Here is an 18,392-nt window from a genome sequence, read left to right on the forward strand (position 1 = left end):
GAAATATACTTTTGCACTTTCTTGTAGAATTACATAAGAAAATTAATACCATATCATAGTGGCTCAGCTTAGCAGAATAACTGGAAGCAATCCTGGCTCAGTTCAAAGATAAAGGGCAATTTCACAAAGAGTGCCTATATATATCACCTGTGCTTGTTTCTCTCCTCTCTCTCTATTCTCTGTAGTCTCTCCTCTCTCTCCACACGGCGACGCTCTCGCTCGGCTGCCAAAGATTCCTGGTGTTGACGGTAAGACGAAGACAGAAGACCTCCCAGTGCAGGCCTGAAGAAAGCAGTGAGAGTGTAAAATGTTTGAATACATCAATGCAAAGCGTGATTCAGTCATCCTCCAGCATTGTTCAGGTTTGTATTTCACATTTGTATAAGACATGTCTCTTCTTTATTATTTGTGACTTTGCCATTCAAGGCAGATTTGGATGATACCCCTTGCATGTACTATATAAGGAAGACATAGGTCATCATCTTGAATACCCCATGGCCACACGTGTGTTTGCATGTTTCGTTATGCAAACAAGCTTGAATATTTGTCTGTATGTGAACAGTGGTGTATATTTTCTGAATGTTTTCATGTTTGTGTGCAGGCACATGTTGGTGTAGAGTTCTCTCACCTTGGGCTAGTGGGTGTACAGGGACTGCTGAGAGATGAGTAGGACATGAGACTTCCATTTCTGAGTAAGAAAAGTGTAACAAATTATGTGACAGTAAGTGACCTCCGTAGTTGTCTAGTTACCTGTCACAATATTGACTTAATGGTCAGTAAGAAACTGGTGGTGAGAAATTGTTTGTGAAATTGTGACCATTTATTCCACAAAAGGTGTTTCTTTACTTAAGTTACCATGTCTCATTTGGTATAATAAATAAATAACTCAAATAAAATATTAATGAACTGCAACGATGTCTGTACTATATGCACATACTCTGTATGCACTATACTATGTAAAATTCACGGATAAGGTGTAGGAAGAAAAAAACAAATACAATAGAATAGGATGAGAAAGAAAGGCTTAAAATGCAGAGTTTTGCTAAAATATTCATGCTAAGAAGCAAGGAGAGACTAGAATTTTAACAATACAGGTGAGTTCAGACAGCCATCTTTAAACTACAGCACTTGTGTACTTCAGTTCTAAAAAAGAGGCAAAACAAAGGAAACAAACTAGGAAACAAAGTGAGGCCTGTAAATAAGTGTGGAAGATTCTCAATTGGTGGTGCAACTAAAAATTAGATGTGAAGGAATGAAAAGAGGATCGACAGACTAAAGGTGAGAAGCTGCGAAATCAAAGAAGTGATATAAATGAAAAGGTTATTAAAAATGACAGTTGGACAAAGAGATCCAAGTGGTTGCTACGATAAAAGCCAGAAACACGCGTGGAAATTGAAAAGGAAAAGTGCCAGATCAAAGTGAAGTAAAATCTTTCCATGCTCTGTGAACTCATGAGCTCTACCATCCCTCTGACCTGGGAGAAATTGTTTTAGGTGACTCCTCAATGGGTCGGGCAGGAACAGAAGGTGACGGCTCCTCATCAAGGTCGTAGGAGAAGAGATGGAAAGGTGAATGGGGAAGATAAGGTAGCCGGTCGGGGGACGGACGGGAGCTGCCACGCAATGGTGGGCTGATCTCATTGGTAGCTGGGACAGTGACAATAGACTTCTTCCTGGCAAGCAGGGTGGCCAAAACGGAGGGTTGAGCTGGGGGACTAAGAGGGGTGGATAAAGAAGGAGTTGAGGTGGGGGTAGAGGGGGAGTGGACAGCGAGTGAAGGCTGTAGTTCAGTCTGATTCTTCTGCCCATCTTCTCTTATAGTCTCCTTTCTGGAAGTAATAGTGATGGACTGGAGGGTTGTTCTGTGACTGATGGATGGAAGATTCCTAGCCAGGCAGGAACAGAAGAATTGATTGAGAGGAATAAATGAAAAAATACCTGAGAAAATGAAAGTAGTGCCATGTCTACCCCAAGTATTGTCTTGATACCAACAACTACCAAGTGCATAGGCCACAAGGAGAAAGACCACCCAGAAAGCAGTGACAAAAAAGACATTTAACGCCTCTGTACCTTTAAACATTTTATCAAGCCCTAAATATGTAAATATTTAATTTACATCTTATCACTATGTCCTAAAATACCTGGAGGTGGTCTGATTAGACACTGTATCAACCTCCTCCTGCTCATCAGAATCAGACTCAGTTACTGGAGTCTCCTCCTCCTCCTTCACCTCCTCCTCCTCTTCCTCCTCCTCCTCCTCTTCCTCCTCCTCCTCCTCCTCCTCCATCTCACCCTCACATTCCTCCTCTCTGAGAGAGAGGCAGGGGGTGGTGGATGGAGGCAGGGGTGGTGGATGAAAGAATGAATAAGTTGAACAATTAAAGGAAGGATTGAGTGAGAAATTATATGATAGATAAGAACTGCATGCAAATTGAAAAACACACTTTTCAATTAAAAAGGATATGAAGAGTAGAAATAAGGGCTGTGGTTGTACTAGACAACAAACATTTATGATGCTCAAAGACTATCAGATAATGATAAAGTAACAGAAACAAGAGACAAAGAGGAAATGTAAAAATGCAGTGAGGTTGGGTCAATGTCTCTCATTACACACTGCAAGCCTCCACTTATATAGTTTGACATGCAGCTGAAGAGAGCATGTGATAAGGAAGAAGAAAAGGAATCCCACAGTAAGAGAAGAATATACTATGGCAAAGGAACTGACTTGACTGACAAGAGATTAGTGCCACCAAATTATTTTGTCAGGCAGAAAACCAGATGAGCCTAGCTGCTGTTGTGTCAGTGTGTGCTGCCAGGTGTTCTTCCACAAGTACAGAGCCGTGAGTGTGACCCATTCAAAGTTGTTTGGTTTTCCATGTGTGCATGCATAATATGAAGAAGGATATAGTCTCTGACATAATTAACTCTCACTCATCACTTTCACATTAAATAAACTATATTAAAATAGATTATTGTTGATAAATACATTTATTTGTTTTCCAAGTAACCCAAGTCTCTTAGTTTTTGCACTTATTGACAGCACAGCACAGCATAGCATAGCTGAGGCATGGAGCATTTTGCACTTTGGTCATGTTATACAGCAAGAGGATGAGATGAGGAGGCACATTATGGGAGTGAATAATCTAATGGAGAAGAGGATATAAGGGGGGGAGATTTACCTGCAGTGAACAGCTACTGTTGGCTTCAAATTCCTCATTTTTTGTGCATACACACAGTGCTAAAATAAGCCTGTGCTTTAATAATTTATATGATTTTATTACAATTACAAGCAAACCTTAATGTCTTGCGTGGCTGCTGAGACCTAGTTTATTTCTTTTAGTCGAGCAAAAATCTGCAGTAGTGGATCATTACAGAATAAACACTCACCACACAGTGATTATGTTATAGCATGTAGTAAAGAGCAGCAGTAGTAAAAAGGAGGCCACAGTGGTCAGTAGCTGGCCTTTTGTTTTGAGTGACCTTTAAACTTACATGGATGGAAGGAAACCTGACAGTGCTCTGTAGCAAAAAGTAACATTATATATCAGAACTGTTTTTTTAAGCTTAGGTAAAACAACAACAACTAAAACCCATTTTTCTCAGCTCTTTAAGGACAATATTAAAATCAAACTTTAAATTTTGAACCTCTTTCCTCTATCCATGTTCTCACCTCTCGCTTAAGTCCTCAGCTCTCTGTCCACTAAAAGGCTGGTAGCCGGCTCTCTGTGGGGACGCAGGGCTGCAGGGTGAGGCGTGACCGGACCTGCCAAGAGACGCCCTGCGGCTCCGCCTCCTCTCCAGACCACGCTTTTTGTCCACACCCCCAAGGCTGGCTCGTCGACGGTCCCGGCGTCCCATTGGTGGAGGCTGGCTGTCATCATCACCATCTTCATTTCGTAGGGTCATCTGGGGAAGCACATGATTAAGTGAGAGTGAAAAATGCTTCCCACAGGGAATTTATTGTGAAGCCTGCGTCCTATAAATACTGTAAACTAAGTTGTATTCATGAGACATGGGCAACTGAAATCTTCAACAGACAAAAATGAGCTTGATTCCTAAATGTGTTTATGATTGTCCCACACCTCATACAAGTTGAGCTGTTCAACCAAGTCAAGATCAGTGCCTTTCCGCCCCAAGTGTCTTTGGGATATTGTTTCCATGCCCTGTTCCTCTAGGACATCCACCAGATCATAGAAAGAATCCTGGTCAGGCAGAGCTGCAAGTGTCTGCAAACAGATAAGAAGACAATAAATCATCAATGTGTAGGTGATGGCTCATTCGTTTGGGTCACTACAACCCAAAATAGTAAAAGGTGAGGCAACAACTTGTTTCAACAACTTGCGATGACAAAAGTTTTGATGACAAATCGTATGTGGATCGTGTGGATATCTTGTGCATGGTCACACTTTACAAATTAACCTGATGATGAACAGTTAATTAGAAGTTCTGAGAAGTTCAGTCAGCTGACTAAACAGTAGATTATGATGACAACCAGGGAGATGCTACATTAATGAGTCACTGGGTAATGATGAGTTAATAACTACTTGTAAAACAGTGGATTGACAACATTCCACAGTTGTTACTCAAGTTATGTCATCACGCATTAAAGTGTTACCCTTTGTATAAGGAAAACTAAATAACAAAACATATTCTTTAAAAATATATTTGATTCAGAATAAGGAAATAATATCATTGCTCAAAAGCATAAAAGGTCATATTGGAGGTGTACATGTATGTTCTATATCCAGTATTTAATACGAAGGACACAGACATTCAGCATAAGAAGACTGTAAACTAGGATACCTTATTGATGAGGGTCATGGCATAGACCAGCAGCTCTGTGTCCACTCCATCCTTCTCATGTAGGATTTCCATAGCATTAGACCATGACTTGCAACCTGAAAATAAGCCAGTTAAAACACAAGCTGCTTTGTTACTATTCAATCACCAAACCATAGTGTGTACAGATGAACAAGAAGATGATAAATGAAATGTTTCTTATCAGTTTGTGGCATGCTGTCTTCTGTACCTCTGTTGGTGTCCACAGAAGTAATGGCTTGTATGAGCAGTGGAGCGTTGGATTCAGAGTACTCCACAAACACCAGCAACAACTTCAAAGCTGTTTTCACCACCAGACGGAACTGGAAGTGGGGGAGGGGGCACAATTTTAATACAATTGATTTCTATCCTGTGGGTGTATAATGTTTTAAATCAACTTGACTTTGTTTATAGATTTTGCTGTATTGGCATCCATTAAAACACTGTTGCGCATAAAATTTTAATAATTATGTGTTCAGACACATTCCTTCAGCCACACAAGGCTAATTATGGTTTAATTTTCACTTTGATATGTTTGGAGGAGATTGATCAATAAAGTTTAGAGAATTTATACACTTTATCTAACAAGAATAAATTGCATTGTAACAATAATTTCATGAGAAGAAGTAAAAAATGTTTTATTCCAACTTCATGGACATCAATGTACATACGTACAGAACTTGGTAGTTTTAGGTATTTGTGTGTATGTTTCAATAAATAGTCATTTTTGTTTCCTAGTGGTGCATTTCTGTCATCAGACCATGTACACTGAATTCCATGTCTGCTTTTGTTTAGATGGCCTAATGTGGTTTCAGGTTTAATGATAGCTATAGATAGGAAGTGTATGTGTATGTTTTTTGCACGCTTTTTCCATAATAAAGTATAGTAATATTCAAGGTAATTAAATTTTTATTTAAAGAAACCCACAAAAATCACTCTCAGGTCAGGATAAAGAACATCAGTAGAAGTTGTCTTTGTGTTATTGTTTATAAAAGCTAAAAAAACTGCTCAAACAGTGTATGGTTAGCTCAGAGCTAAGGACAGCCTACTGTACTTCCAATGTGCATGTGCAAATGTGTGTAACTGGCATCGGATATGATTGAGTAGGCATGCATAATTATACCTTTGAGCCAACAAGAGCGTAAAGCCATTGGATTGTCTCAGCATGACCAATAACACCGTTCATCCCATCGACATACAGCATGATTTGTCCCAGAGCTGAGAGTATGGGAAAGGAACAGTCAAACCACAAGTTAGAAACTTTGAACAAATATAGAAAGATACACTTGATGTAAACAAACCAAGCATGAGTCTTTCTACAGAAGCGACAGTAAGAAAACTCAAAGGGTTTTCTTTTCTTCGGTTGGGTCTTTGCTACCAATACAAACACATAGAGGACTAAATAGTTTCCAATAAAAAATTCAGTGGTAAAGAAAGTTGTATGCTATTGGATATATATATATGTTTGATTTACATATATATTTTACATATGTTGCACCAATGCTCAACACGGATAGATGTATCATATTTGTTGCTGTAGTTGTCACAACTGTGTTTGCTTTGTCTCCGGTTTTACTTTGTGTTTAAGTTTAAAATATGTATTGATGTTATACTCATAAACAAATTCATAGAGCTTTGTCAAAAGATTCATAAGATTTCTTTTCATTTATGTTATGTATTATGCTTTTTAACCATTTAGAGAAACACATTTTTGTTGTAGATTTTATATGTTTCATTCAGAATTTAGGAGTATGTTGTACATGTTCTTTTATATAATCTATATTTGGACCAGTACATCTGATGCTAATGACTAATGTATGCAATAATTAAAGGCTTTGGAATCCTCATTGTGGTCCTATAGTACAAGAAAACACAACTTAAGCCTACATATCAACAACGGCATTTTTAATTTACCAAATGTCTGCTGGTAATGGTTTTGACTACAGTGCATCACTACCTGAACATTTTTTTATGTGAAATATTATTTAAAAATATTTTTAGTTTTTGGAAAGTATGTTGAAAGGAAACAGTATAGAGTAAGGGTTGTTTAAATTGTGCAGAGAGTAAGGAATGATCTCCAGGTGAGGCTGGCAGGACTAAAAGGAACGAGGGAAAATAAAACAAAGGAACTGAATGCAGGAGAAGCTGGGTGAGTGTGTGCATGTGTGTGTGGAATAGCCTAATCAGGTGAGTGGTAACTCCTGGGGGTATTTCTGTGTGGCTGCATGGTAACTGGTAAAAAAGACAGCAGAGCTGTGATGAACTGGCAAGCAACTTTGCTTCTGTCCACCATGTATTTGGACTCCAATTTGAAGACTGAAGTTATATCTTCCCTTTTTGGACAAACCTTACAACTATATGACCACACACATAAGAAAACAGGAGACATTTTGTCTGTTAATGATTTTTTTTTTAAGCTCATCATTGGGAAACAACAGGCTGATGTGAAGGATTGACTTCAGTGTGACTTCACTGATCTCTCAAACGCAGTTCAGTGTATGAGAGGTGATGAGCTTTACGAGCGTCCAAAAGGATGGTACCGTATGGCCTTAAAGGTCAGAGGCAAATATTCAGGTGGAGACACCTGGTTGGGCACCAGTGGATGGAGGAGTCACTCTGCACCTGGAGAATGGCCTGTTTCTTACCATGGAACAAGTTTACATGGAGTCAAAAACATCATCAGAAGTCACTACAAAGCAGGAGATAGAGTTAAGTATGGAAGAGGAATCTACTCAACACCAGACATTCATGTGGCTGAGAAGGAAGCGTATGCCAACACCTTCATATCAAAGACAACAGGGAAATGCTACAAAGTAATTCTGCAAAATCGGATCAATCCTAAAATGAGGGAGATCTGCGAAAGATCAGACTATTGGCTCATACGTATCGATAAAGGAACCTCTCCTGAAATGGAGAAACAGATAGTGGAAAGCTCTGTTCGACCTTACGGTATTCTGATCAAGGAATTAAATGCAAATGATGCTGGTTTATTTGTTCGTATTGCTAATTCTTTAGCCTCTGTAGTTCAAACTATCTTTAGGTAAAAGCAGCAAATGTCTTTTCTGCCCTTGGTGCTATCAAGAATGTTATACTAGGGCCAGTGAATGCTTTGTTGTTTATATTTATGATCTACATTTTGGGTGTAACATCACAGTTTTTTAGTATTTACTTTGGAGGATTTTTGGTTAGAGGATTTGTAGACTCTTCTTGACAATGTACAAGTTTTGTTTCCTGAATATATTTAAAACAAAATTGTGTTCACTATTTGAGAAATACTTTTGTCTTTTTCACTGCGCTTTATTTCAGAATCACAGCAATGCAAATTGGTAACTTGTATAAATACTTGGGAATTTTCCTCAATTTTGTGTTGTTTTTTTTTTTGAGGGGGGGTGTTGTATTTATCATCTGTTGTGTGTTAAAGAACCGTACATAATCTTTTAAAGCTTTTTTTTTTTTTCACATAGGCAATAAATGTCTGTGGTTAAGGTAAATTCAGCTCAAACAATGTTAAGAAGAAAGGGCAGGTTTGCTACTATGTTACTCAACTGCTTACTTAAACTGAGGTTTGATAAGTGAAGGTACTGTATCTTCACTTTTTTGGACAGACCATGATCACACATGGAGACAGTTTGACTGCTGATTTGTGTTAAACAACCATCATGGAGTGAATATCCAAAGGCACCATTAATAATAGTCAATCCAAATTTAGAGATTGAGTTTAATTTGAATTTCCAAACACATAGTGGAGAAATCTTGTAGACATTTTGCGATTCTGATCAGGAAACTTTGAAACAACTATGAAACATTAGTCTTTTCTTTTTGACCTGTTTTAAAAAGGATGAAATGTTCTAAAGCTCTGGGTGCTTTCATAAATGTCTATGCTTGAATTTTGTTCCAACTTTTCAACATTATCTGATGGTTTACTAAATGAAAACATCTGTTTCTTTCAGTAACATTTTTACTTCACCTTTGCATAGCAGATTTGTAAAATACCAGCTGCATACTGTACACACACACTAGAACAAATGAATGCATATTTGAAAGGTCGAGTCATTTCCACATAGAGCTGCTAATGTTGAGCTTGGATATTACCCCTCACAAACATGGTTTTAAAACTTTTACATACATTATTATATATATTAAGAGCTATAAATGCAAGTTGCTGCAGTATGTTTTACTGCATGTGTATGTTGGGGTATCCATTCTTAGTAAGAGGTTTTGTTATGTGACCACAGATCCTCTCCTTTAGCTCAGAGCAGCCCTTGTAACATTTATCACATGGCTGCAAAGAGCTAGTTATTAGACAATTAACAGAAAAACAAAAACACTCCATAAATACTGCATGCTACTTATGAAATAATTATCTTTGACACGTTTGGAATAATAAAGCCTGGAAATAAATGTGTGTGTATATGACTGAGTAAAGACTGGGGGATTTGTAAGTGGATTTTCTGCTGGTGGGAATCGGATAACGTGTTGATTTGCATATGGGTAGACAAGTTCACGTGTGTCATGTTTATTGGTATCAGATTATCTTAAAAATCGTGCATATTTCCCAACCATAATTTAAAATACCTAAACCGTTATAAACTGTTCTAATTTCACAGTGCAAAATCTCTGCTGTTATGATCCTATCCTAATTTGCAATTTTACTATCACTCTGCAATTGTTTCATTTTAGACTATTTACAGTATATAGTGCAATATCACTCATTTATGTTCAGTTTTGACATGCTAAAATCAGTGCTGAGACAGAGCTGCAAGTAGTGATAGATCTCATAGAAACAGAGAAAGACAGAGAGATACTGTACCTCTTAGGATGTAGTTCTGGTAGTTCTGGTCAGCTTCTGCTCCCACCTTAATGAGACATGTCAGACCTTCAGCCATTATAAACTCATGGACCAGATCTTTGTCATCCTGAAACAATAGAGAATGCACACGAGAGAAAGCATTTTACAAGTTAATATAATAAGGTACATTGGCTGCATACATACAGAACTACACAAAACTGTATAGAAGTTACATTCTCTGTTTTGGCCACATGGCGGGGGTAATGTGCAGAACTAATCAACAGCATATAAATTTCAACCACGACATTGGTTCAAGCAGTCTGAAACTCCCACTCCACATCTCAACAAACATGTGTCATGCAATTTGTTGCTTTAGACATATGATCTCCAATAACAAAATCAAAAATAAAATAGAAGAAATGAAAACACCTTATGGTAGTTGTCTGAGCAATGTGATAGGACTCCCAAACTAAATTCAGGTGCAGCATCTAAGACTTAACTTAGGGCATCTTATGTGTAAAATTCATTAGCTTTAATGAATAATCAGCATAGAGCCTGTCATAGGTAATCCTGTCATAAGTAAACGCTTTTGTAAAAAAAGGTTAGTTAAGTGAAGAGGAGTTGTAATGGATGTTAAAATGTGATACAGAAGTCTCTGCATTTGCCATCAGTGACATGGGGCCATCAGAGTTTATAGACATGACAACAGAAATAGTAATTAAATACTACTAATGTTTATGTTTTAATGTTTTATTTACTGAAACATGTTATCATATTTGGGTGCTTTTTTTTTGAGTGGTTTTAAGTCATTCACAAAAAGCTCTCTGTTTTTTCAGTGGATGACTCTTTTATATTTTAAAATATGGATTACCACACAAAAGCAACCCCCCCCCCCCACACACACAGGCATATTCACACACACACACGGAGTGAAATGCCACGTTGATGGACATCCCTGTCATTATGGAAGTGCACTGTGCCCACAATAACCGTCTGTATTCTGCAACAACAAACTGGCAGTAACTGCATGTGGAATTGTGTGTGTGTTTGGGTGTGTATGTGTGTGTATGTGTTACCTGAAAAATTTGCTTTAGCGAGAACAATGCCCTTCTTAAGTCACGCCCATTAGAGTTATACAGTCGTTCTGCAGAGAAAGAAAAAAATATTTTAATTTCTTATCTACAACAAACAGTTTTTACACACTTTTTATAGTGACACAAAAATAATAAAAATGAGTTTCCACCTGGCATTAAGCAATCTTTTGGACACAATCTCTTTGCATTGTTTACTCCTATGGAACACCTTACATCTCTCATCAATTTTCATAGATTTTATTCTGATAACTAGATCACTAACCAACTAAACTGCAGAAGTTGTGCAATAGTTTCTGATTTGAGATGAACTGAGCCAATCACAGCACGCAGCTTTGATCACCTGAGGCAAGCACTTCATCAAACACTTTCACATCTAACATGTGCTCTGTCACACATGCTCACACGCACACACTTACACTCGCAAGCGCACACTCACACACATGTGGCAGAGGTGATTAGAGCTGTATTGGAATGTTAATGAGCTGCTGGCCGGGCTTCAGCAGTGAGGTATTCAGGTCACGACATGGAAAGCATTCAGAACCAACAGCTCTTCTACTACCAAGCTGATATTTAACCTTATGAGTTCGTTTTTTAAACACAAATACATCATTAATGTACTTTAATCTCACAGAAGGGACTTAAATCATTTCATGTGGTCTTGTGAAAAACAAATGCTTTTCACATTTATCCGCATATTATACAGTACTTGTATTTATATGTACACATATGATAATGGTCACACAGCAGAAATAATTTTCTAAGTGCTCTGCATTAAGCTCAAAGTCTGTTTAGTTGGGTGTATTGTCCATTTGTGAGTATGAACAGTTGTTTTTTAAAAGTGTGTCAGCAGGGGGTTGACAAACCATACAAATCCTGAGTTTCCATGTTGATGACAAATCCTTCAATCCATCAGGAGCGCTATGTGTAAAATACTGTGAAGGTAAGGGCAGGGCAGGACAGCAAATGCACCACCGCATGTGGGCCCAGACGTGTGTTACTGTAGCTATGGAGCCAGCCAGTCTGTCCTGCTGTCTGGAGCTCAGTGGTAACTGTCGCTAAGCTAGACAAGGCTAACCTAAGGCCAGGGTCAAAATCATTATCATTCCACACAAAGATGAAGAATTACAGGTTTGTCTGTCTCTTCATTTGCAGTATTCTTTCTGTGAGATCAGCAGAATAAATTGAATATACAGTATGTGTGATAGCCTACAGCAGAGATATTTAAATTATCCAAAAGATTTGTGTCGAGAGGAAATGGGCATACAAACAATAAATGTGTGGAAAATATGAATCCAGACCTGAAAAAGCAAATAGGGTAGAAGGAAATATATTAACTATCAAAGAGGTGGAAGACACGGTAGCAAAGGAAAGGAAAGATCAGGACAGGAAATGAATGACCACATAGTGAATGCCAGAAAGTGATTTGGGGAAAGAAAAACAGTTGATTCTGGGTAATTAGGTAAGAGCAGACAAAGCCAGAACTGTGGAATTCCCCATCCATAAATACACAAACGACATATATATCTAAGTCTTTTGAATAAATTTGTTAATTGTTAACAATTTTTGACCTTGTGCACCCAATTGAAATGATGTTCGGTTAAGAATCAATCATAGAAATGTACTTTTATATGTATTTGACAAAGATTATTTAGACTATTTTGATCACTCCAGAACAGAACAGACTGGGAACAGGTTGCAGGTGCCATGATCTGCATCTCCATGGCTTATCTGTAACTCGTCTTTCAAAGAGTCATTTAGGTCTAATTCCCTCGTTCTCATTTCTCTAGGTTTTGTTGGAAATCAAGTGGTCACTAAATGAGGCATGCAACCGTTGGTCTGGCTCTTGAGTGTCTAATGGTTCATTTAGACCATCACGTGTAATGTTTGTGTTCTTCATCAAGTCATGAGAGGAGCTGTCAGGGTAACCTTCACCAAACTGTCTGCTGTGCATCAGGAACATGTCAGCAGTCATGATACGGCTTAGACTTGGCTTTGGCTTGTGGTATAAGAAGGCTCTCAGCCTTGCAGTTGTATTTGTTTAACAAGTTAAACAATTTAAAGCTGAATGCATAAGGCAAAGCTCTGCAAGACACATTCATTTTTAAATTTCTCTACAGTTGTGTAAGGCCCATTGAGAATCCTTACATTCAAGCTAATGTTGGTATTACTTTGAGGGCCTGAACATGGTTGTGCAGAGAATGGCAGGAAGAGGTTCCCTCCAACCAACCCATTGTGATGTCACATGCAAGTGTAATGCAGAGTTTAAAAAAAAAGAGCAGCACACTCCAGGCCCGAGCAGGGCCCAACTATGGGCTAGGATAACATAATTGTTGGCACACAGTGTATAACAACACCAGCAACACAGAGAGAGAATCCAGGATAAGAGATACATTGTCATAGCAAGAGATAGATGATGTGCTTTTTGACATGAGCTGTCAGGACAATGTGATGAATGAGCTGATGTGGCATATTTATATGAATATCTCATGATTTCATGAATCACATAACTTTTTTCTTCATACAGTGAGTAAAACAATGACAATTCATCGATCACGCGTATTTTTTATTACATTTTATTACAATGGTTTAAAGATATTATTGAGGTTGGACCAAGGGCCAGAGATACATTTTGTCACAGTAGTACAATGCAATTACAGTTGCTAACAAAGTCACTAATTACTCCTCTACTCCTAAGTAAAGACTGTTTAATGCTAAATATTTGGTAGAAAATTTCCTATTTGCACAATGGGTTCCAATTTGTTTTAATGGCGTACAGTATGTCTAAGGTGATCGTTTATTCAGGTTCGAAATTTAGTAGTTCAAACAAGTCACTCTCAATTACAAGCTCAACAAAGGCTAAGCAGCTTGTCCTAACAACACAAATAACAGCAAAAAACTAGGAAGATAACACATCTTGTCCCCCAGCATATGAGGCAAAGCAGTAGATGTGGGAATAAAGTTAAAGGAGAAAAAAAAAATTAAAGAAAGGCATTTGAAGCTAGGTTTTGTCTGCACACGTGTCTTTTGCTGGTCATTTTTTTCCTGGCCCTAGGTTTTATTATTGTCACAAGAAAAGCTCCAACACTCACTGGGATGTGTCATTGTGGCTTGTGTGTGTAGGCGTGCGTGTGTATGATTCCATGGATATGTGTGAGTGTGTGCGCACAGCCATGAGTAAGCCAGTGCCTGTGTTTGACAAGTACAGACACACAGCTGAGGGACAGACAAGAAGGCACATTTCATTTATAAGTTCGCACTAAAGTTTTACAGTTTTATTTTGGAGGATTTGCAGTTCGTGTCCACAGTTTCTTGGCGACCTCACATACACTGCAATAAGTCTGCCGTAACATTGTTTAAACCCATATTCCATCTTAAAATCTTAAAATCTTTTCTTAAAGAAAGGAGGGACATTAGCTAGAAGGATGTCTTATATGCACTTGTTTCTGATGTAGTCACATCTGTTCTTTTTTAATAATTATGACTTAACAAAAGTCTTGGTTCCACTTTCATATGTGAGTCAAGCTGCCTCTATATTGTCAACTTTATCATATGAGCAATGGAGTTCAGGCATTGATAGTTTACACTCTCCTGTCACAACAGAAGCAGTCAGGACCCAAGACATATGAAAATGATAATTCAATTACTGTAATTACTGTCAAATCATCATTTTAATGCTCAATAATAGGTTAACATGTAATAATTTGAAACCTTTTTATAAAAAATATACTGAAAAATTAACAACCCTATGCATTTGTGTCAGAGAAGACTTCTATCAAAGAGCCTTTATTTGCACAGGTGCACATGTGCATGTTTGTGTGGTAGAGTCATCTATAGTGAAGCTTGTATTCCTTTAGTGCCAGGACTATCTGATAAGTCGCTCAGGAGTGTCCCTCCCTCCTTCTCTTACTGCCATAATGAGATTAGTGTTGTGACCCTTTAGCTTTTACAAATCCCTCAACATTTACTGCACCGTCTACATATCTCCAAACAGCAAAACACAGACTAGCATAGGGTACACAAGGCCTCACCCACAGTAATTACAAACCACAATGTATTTTCCTCTACTACTAAGTGCAAAATCAGAGTCTCCATTTGACTGTAGTCTCATTCTGCGTAGTTGGCATAAAGGCCTGTAACAATATACCACTACTATGTGAAATCCTCAGACTTGATGATAGCCAGCCAACTTAAAAGACGTTTCTTAGGCTGTCAAGAAAAAAAACAAACAATGCAAAGCAAACCATAAGGTTTATACACATTTTCAGCATCTTATGAAGCAATTTAGGAGCCATATCAAATATCATAAACCTTGTCAAACCTCATAAAATACAAAATAAAATAATATTTAATTAAGTAGCTAAAAATAGAATAGGATTCTTTCAAATCAGTAACTGTAGTCCATATTTATCGTTCAGCTAAATCCCTCCTTGTAAAAGGTTCATGTTTTATGGCTCAGCCTTTCACCATGCTCATTCTGTTTGGAGGCTCGTGAGAGATACCCATGTCACAGCACATACAGTGTGTACACACCACATCCAGGAGCTTTGATGTCAATAATGATATGACAAAAATCTTCAATATTCAACAATGCACAGCCCTACAATGGAATAACAAAAGTAGACAGTTGACCTTTGCACGTGCAGTGGCTGATGGGTCAGAGTGGTAAAACTTCTCCCAAATTTTCAGCAGTTTCAGAAGTTATATTCATTTTTCTAGTGTGGAAATTCCAAACACAAATTCCCTGTATGATGATTTATTAATAAATGCATGTCCAATACCCATGGGGGTTGTTTATATACATACAGCACATAAACCTGAATAGTTGATGGGCTTTAATCGAACAGAATTATTTTAGTGTGACACACCTTTAATAGGCCACAGGATTGACTTGAGGTCAACCAAGAGTAATATTTTTCAGGATGGTACAACTGATCAGGCAACAGAGGGCCACAGCTGGTGGTCCTGCAATTAAGCTCGAGTTATAACTGCTGTCTTGTGTTTCTGGAGGATTTCATTGCACCCCTCTAAAAAAGTCCCCACACGGCTGTCTGGGCCAATCAGTCAGTTGGCTTATAAACTGCATCTTCAGTGGGATCTAAAATAAAGCAGTGAGAGGAGAATGAGGTGTAATGGCATGCTGCAGAGCTTGGTGTAATCCCAGGAAGTCTTTCCCCCTCTGTGCTAGTCTCATGCTAAATATAGGAGGGTTGGGTGTCAAGCATTTTGTAACAACCCTAGATATTGGGTTCAGTCTTTGTTTAGGTCATGTAGTGCACTGTGTTCTACTCGGAAGATCTTACATTCAGTCAATGAACATTTGAAGCACCTGGATGAGACCATTTCAGTCATTTAGTTATGGGAGGCAGGGGCCTAGGAGGTAGAGCACTCCCCCACTGATTGCGGGTTGGTAGGTGGATCCCCCACCTCCTTGTGTCAAAATGTCCTTGGGTTAAAATCTCCAATAAATTGCACAGCAATTGCCATCATTAGTGTGCGACTATGTGTGTTTTGTTGAATGACCAGCAACTGTAAAGTGCGTTGGGTGCCAATAAGGTAAAAGCTACTATATGAATACAGACCTTTTACAATATATTTACTGTATAATGCTATTTCATCTGTATCAAGATTTAGAAATTTATTATCACTATAGTTTGGACATGTATGATTTCAGTCTATTCTAAAGTGAAGTAAAAAGGAAAACATGGCACGCAGCAAAAGCCAGACTGGTGAGGACAACACAGTTATTTTGTGACTCTATTTTTGTCGGTTGGTCTTGGCCCACAATGTGATTACTTTAGGCTGGTGATGGTACAGTACAGATGACGATCAAGGCCCCATGAGCTCTGTGTGTGTGTGGGTGTGTGTGTGTACCATATGTGTGTGTGTCTGTGTATGTGTTAGCCTTAAAGAGGGAGAGAGGGAACAACGTGAAAAAAGCCTAAGTGAGACCTCCAATGTTTCGCGGTTGGGATTTAAAGTATGGTGACAGATCTACAGTAGATAGAGATTCACTAGGCTCAACAGTGACACACATACACAAACAAGCATAGACATATCCATAGGCAGACAAAACGCTATAAGAGATTCTGACATTCAAACACACTGTGAATAGAAACACTTTTGTGAAACACATTCATTTTGAATAAAAAATAATAAATAAACTCCACCACCCACTATGACCTCAACAATAAACAGAGATTAGAATGATCACCTTTCTGACAGTTATAACTTAAAACCTGACAAATTATACAATTGTAAAAATAGGATTCATGGCAGAGCTGCTGTATTGGATTGCATTAGAATATACAGGTGTACCTAATTAAGTGGCCAGTAAGTGTATTTACCCCTTAAAATGCAGAACAACACTATTTGGGAGTTGTAAAGTGATGATTTTATATTTTATATCAGTCTTAAAGTATCATTTCAGGTAAATCACAAAGAGTGTGAAAATTGTAGATCATTTCCTTCTATTTAAGTATGGTCCAACTCTTGCACACAGCTGACATTCAGTCATACTTGCTCTGTAATTGTTTTATCTGCTATAGCGCATTCTTATAAAGTGTGACCTGATTTTCTGCAGTATGCAGCTAAACAATAGCACATTGTGGGAAATATCGTGTTCAATCCAAAGTAAAAGTTTGCCCACATAAAACAAGGATCCAATGTTTTCCCTAATTGTGCCCCCAGTCTTTGTGATTCTGTCTCATTCCCTCACTCTCTCACTTATCATGTTTGAGGGTTGCGTCAGTGTCAATTGCTTTGATTCTCTGGACATGTGCAGTAACAGCACGTGACAGAAATTAAACTGAAAAAAATAAGCAGAGAGATGGCATGAAAAGAGGTTAACCGATTGAGAAAATAAGATGTAGAGTGATATAGACAGTATAGAGAAATAGAGATATATAGAGAGGAATTATATACATTTTCAATTGTTGAAGATTAAATAATTTAATGAATTAGGCTTTAGTGTTTAAACAGCTCATTTTTGGAAAATGTACATCGGCAGCAATCACTCTCGTAAACAGTAATCGTAATCTAAATAAATTGGCTGGATTTAGAATATTGAACACAAAAATCCAGACAAATACAAAACAGTAAGAAAGGCATAAAAGACAGAAAAAAAAGACAAAGACAGAGGAAAAAAGACACACATAGGTGGAACAGACGGAGAAACCAAAGCAAGACTTACAGCAGCAAGTAAACAGAGAGGATATTGGAGGATATGTGCTGCTTGCTAAGTGGATTAGCTAAGGGAAATCTTGATCTGACTCATACCACACATGGCTGTTATTATACTCCTCCCTCTGTCTGTGTATAACCCTACAACAATTACATACGGTACTTTATGAAGTTTTTATAGCATAGTTTGGTGTATTTGGAGAATATTCTCTACCGGTCTGTCTTAGCCTATTATAATACATGCCTTATCAAGGCAGTGTTTTGTGAAACTTCAGGGCTGAAACTTTCAGTGTCTTGCCCATGGACAATTTAACATGTGGACATGAGGGACCAGGAATCAAACCATCAACTAGGTTTGTGCACTACTAAATGAGTTAGAGTTGCACCTGTGTGTGGAGGTTGGCATGTCTATTTATTTGTATACATGTCTACAGTATGAAGAAACTTTATATCAAAGTCACATACATACGAATATTTGGCCAGTACACACAATTTCAGTTGGCTGCATGAGAG

The 18,392-nt window shown here is 38.1% G+C and overlaps 1 protein-coding gene across 4 annotated transcripts in view; it reads right to left on the reverse strand.

Annotated features, from left to right (window-relative positions):
- The window catches only part of fhod3a (formin homology 2 domain containing 3a), a 48,073-nt gene that overhangs the window by 14,121 nt on the left and 15,560 nt on the right, over positions 1-18,392 (reverse strand). For 2 of the 4 annotated variants that reach the window (XM_067505815.1, XM_067505807.1), the window contains exons 4-15: positions 10,683-10,750; positions 9,628-9,733; positions 5,941-6,035; positions 5,029-5,140; positions 4,803-4,897; positions 4,082-4,225; positions 3,670-3,905; positions 3,492-3,518; positions 2,141-2,308; positions 1,475-1,885; positions 629-688; positions 148-282 (exon numbers count right to left, since the gene is read on the reverse strand). In XM_067505815.1, coding sequence (XP_067361916.1) covers positions 148-282; positions 629-688; positions 1,475-1,885; positions 2,141-2,308; positions 3,492-3,518; positions 3,670-3,905; positions 4,082-4,225; positions 4,803-4,897; positions 5,029-5,140; positions 5,941-6,035; positions 9,628-9,733; positions 10,683-10,750 — 1,657 coding nt within the window. The remainder of the gene's footprint in view (positions 1-147; positions 283-628; positions 689-1,474; positions 1,886-2,140; positions 2,309-3,491; positions 3,519-3,669; positions 3,906-4,081; positions 4,226-4,802; positions 4,898-5,028; positions 5,141-5,940; positions 6,036-9,627; positions 9,734-10,682; positions 10,751-18,392) is intronic. The other 2 variants (XM_067505825.1, XM_067505835.1) reach the window with 2 other exon arrangements.

The sequence above is a fragment of the Channa argus genome, chromosome 1, assembly GCF_033026475.1.
Source record: "Channa argus isolate prfri chromosome 1, Channa argus male v1.0, whole genome shotgun sequence".
In the NCBI taxonomy this organism is placed as follows: Eukaryota; Metazoa; Chordata; class Actinopteri; order Anabantiformes; family Channidae; genus Channa; species Channa argus.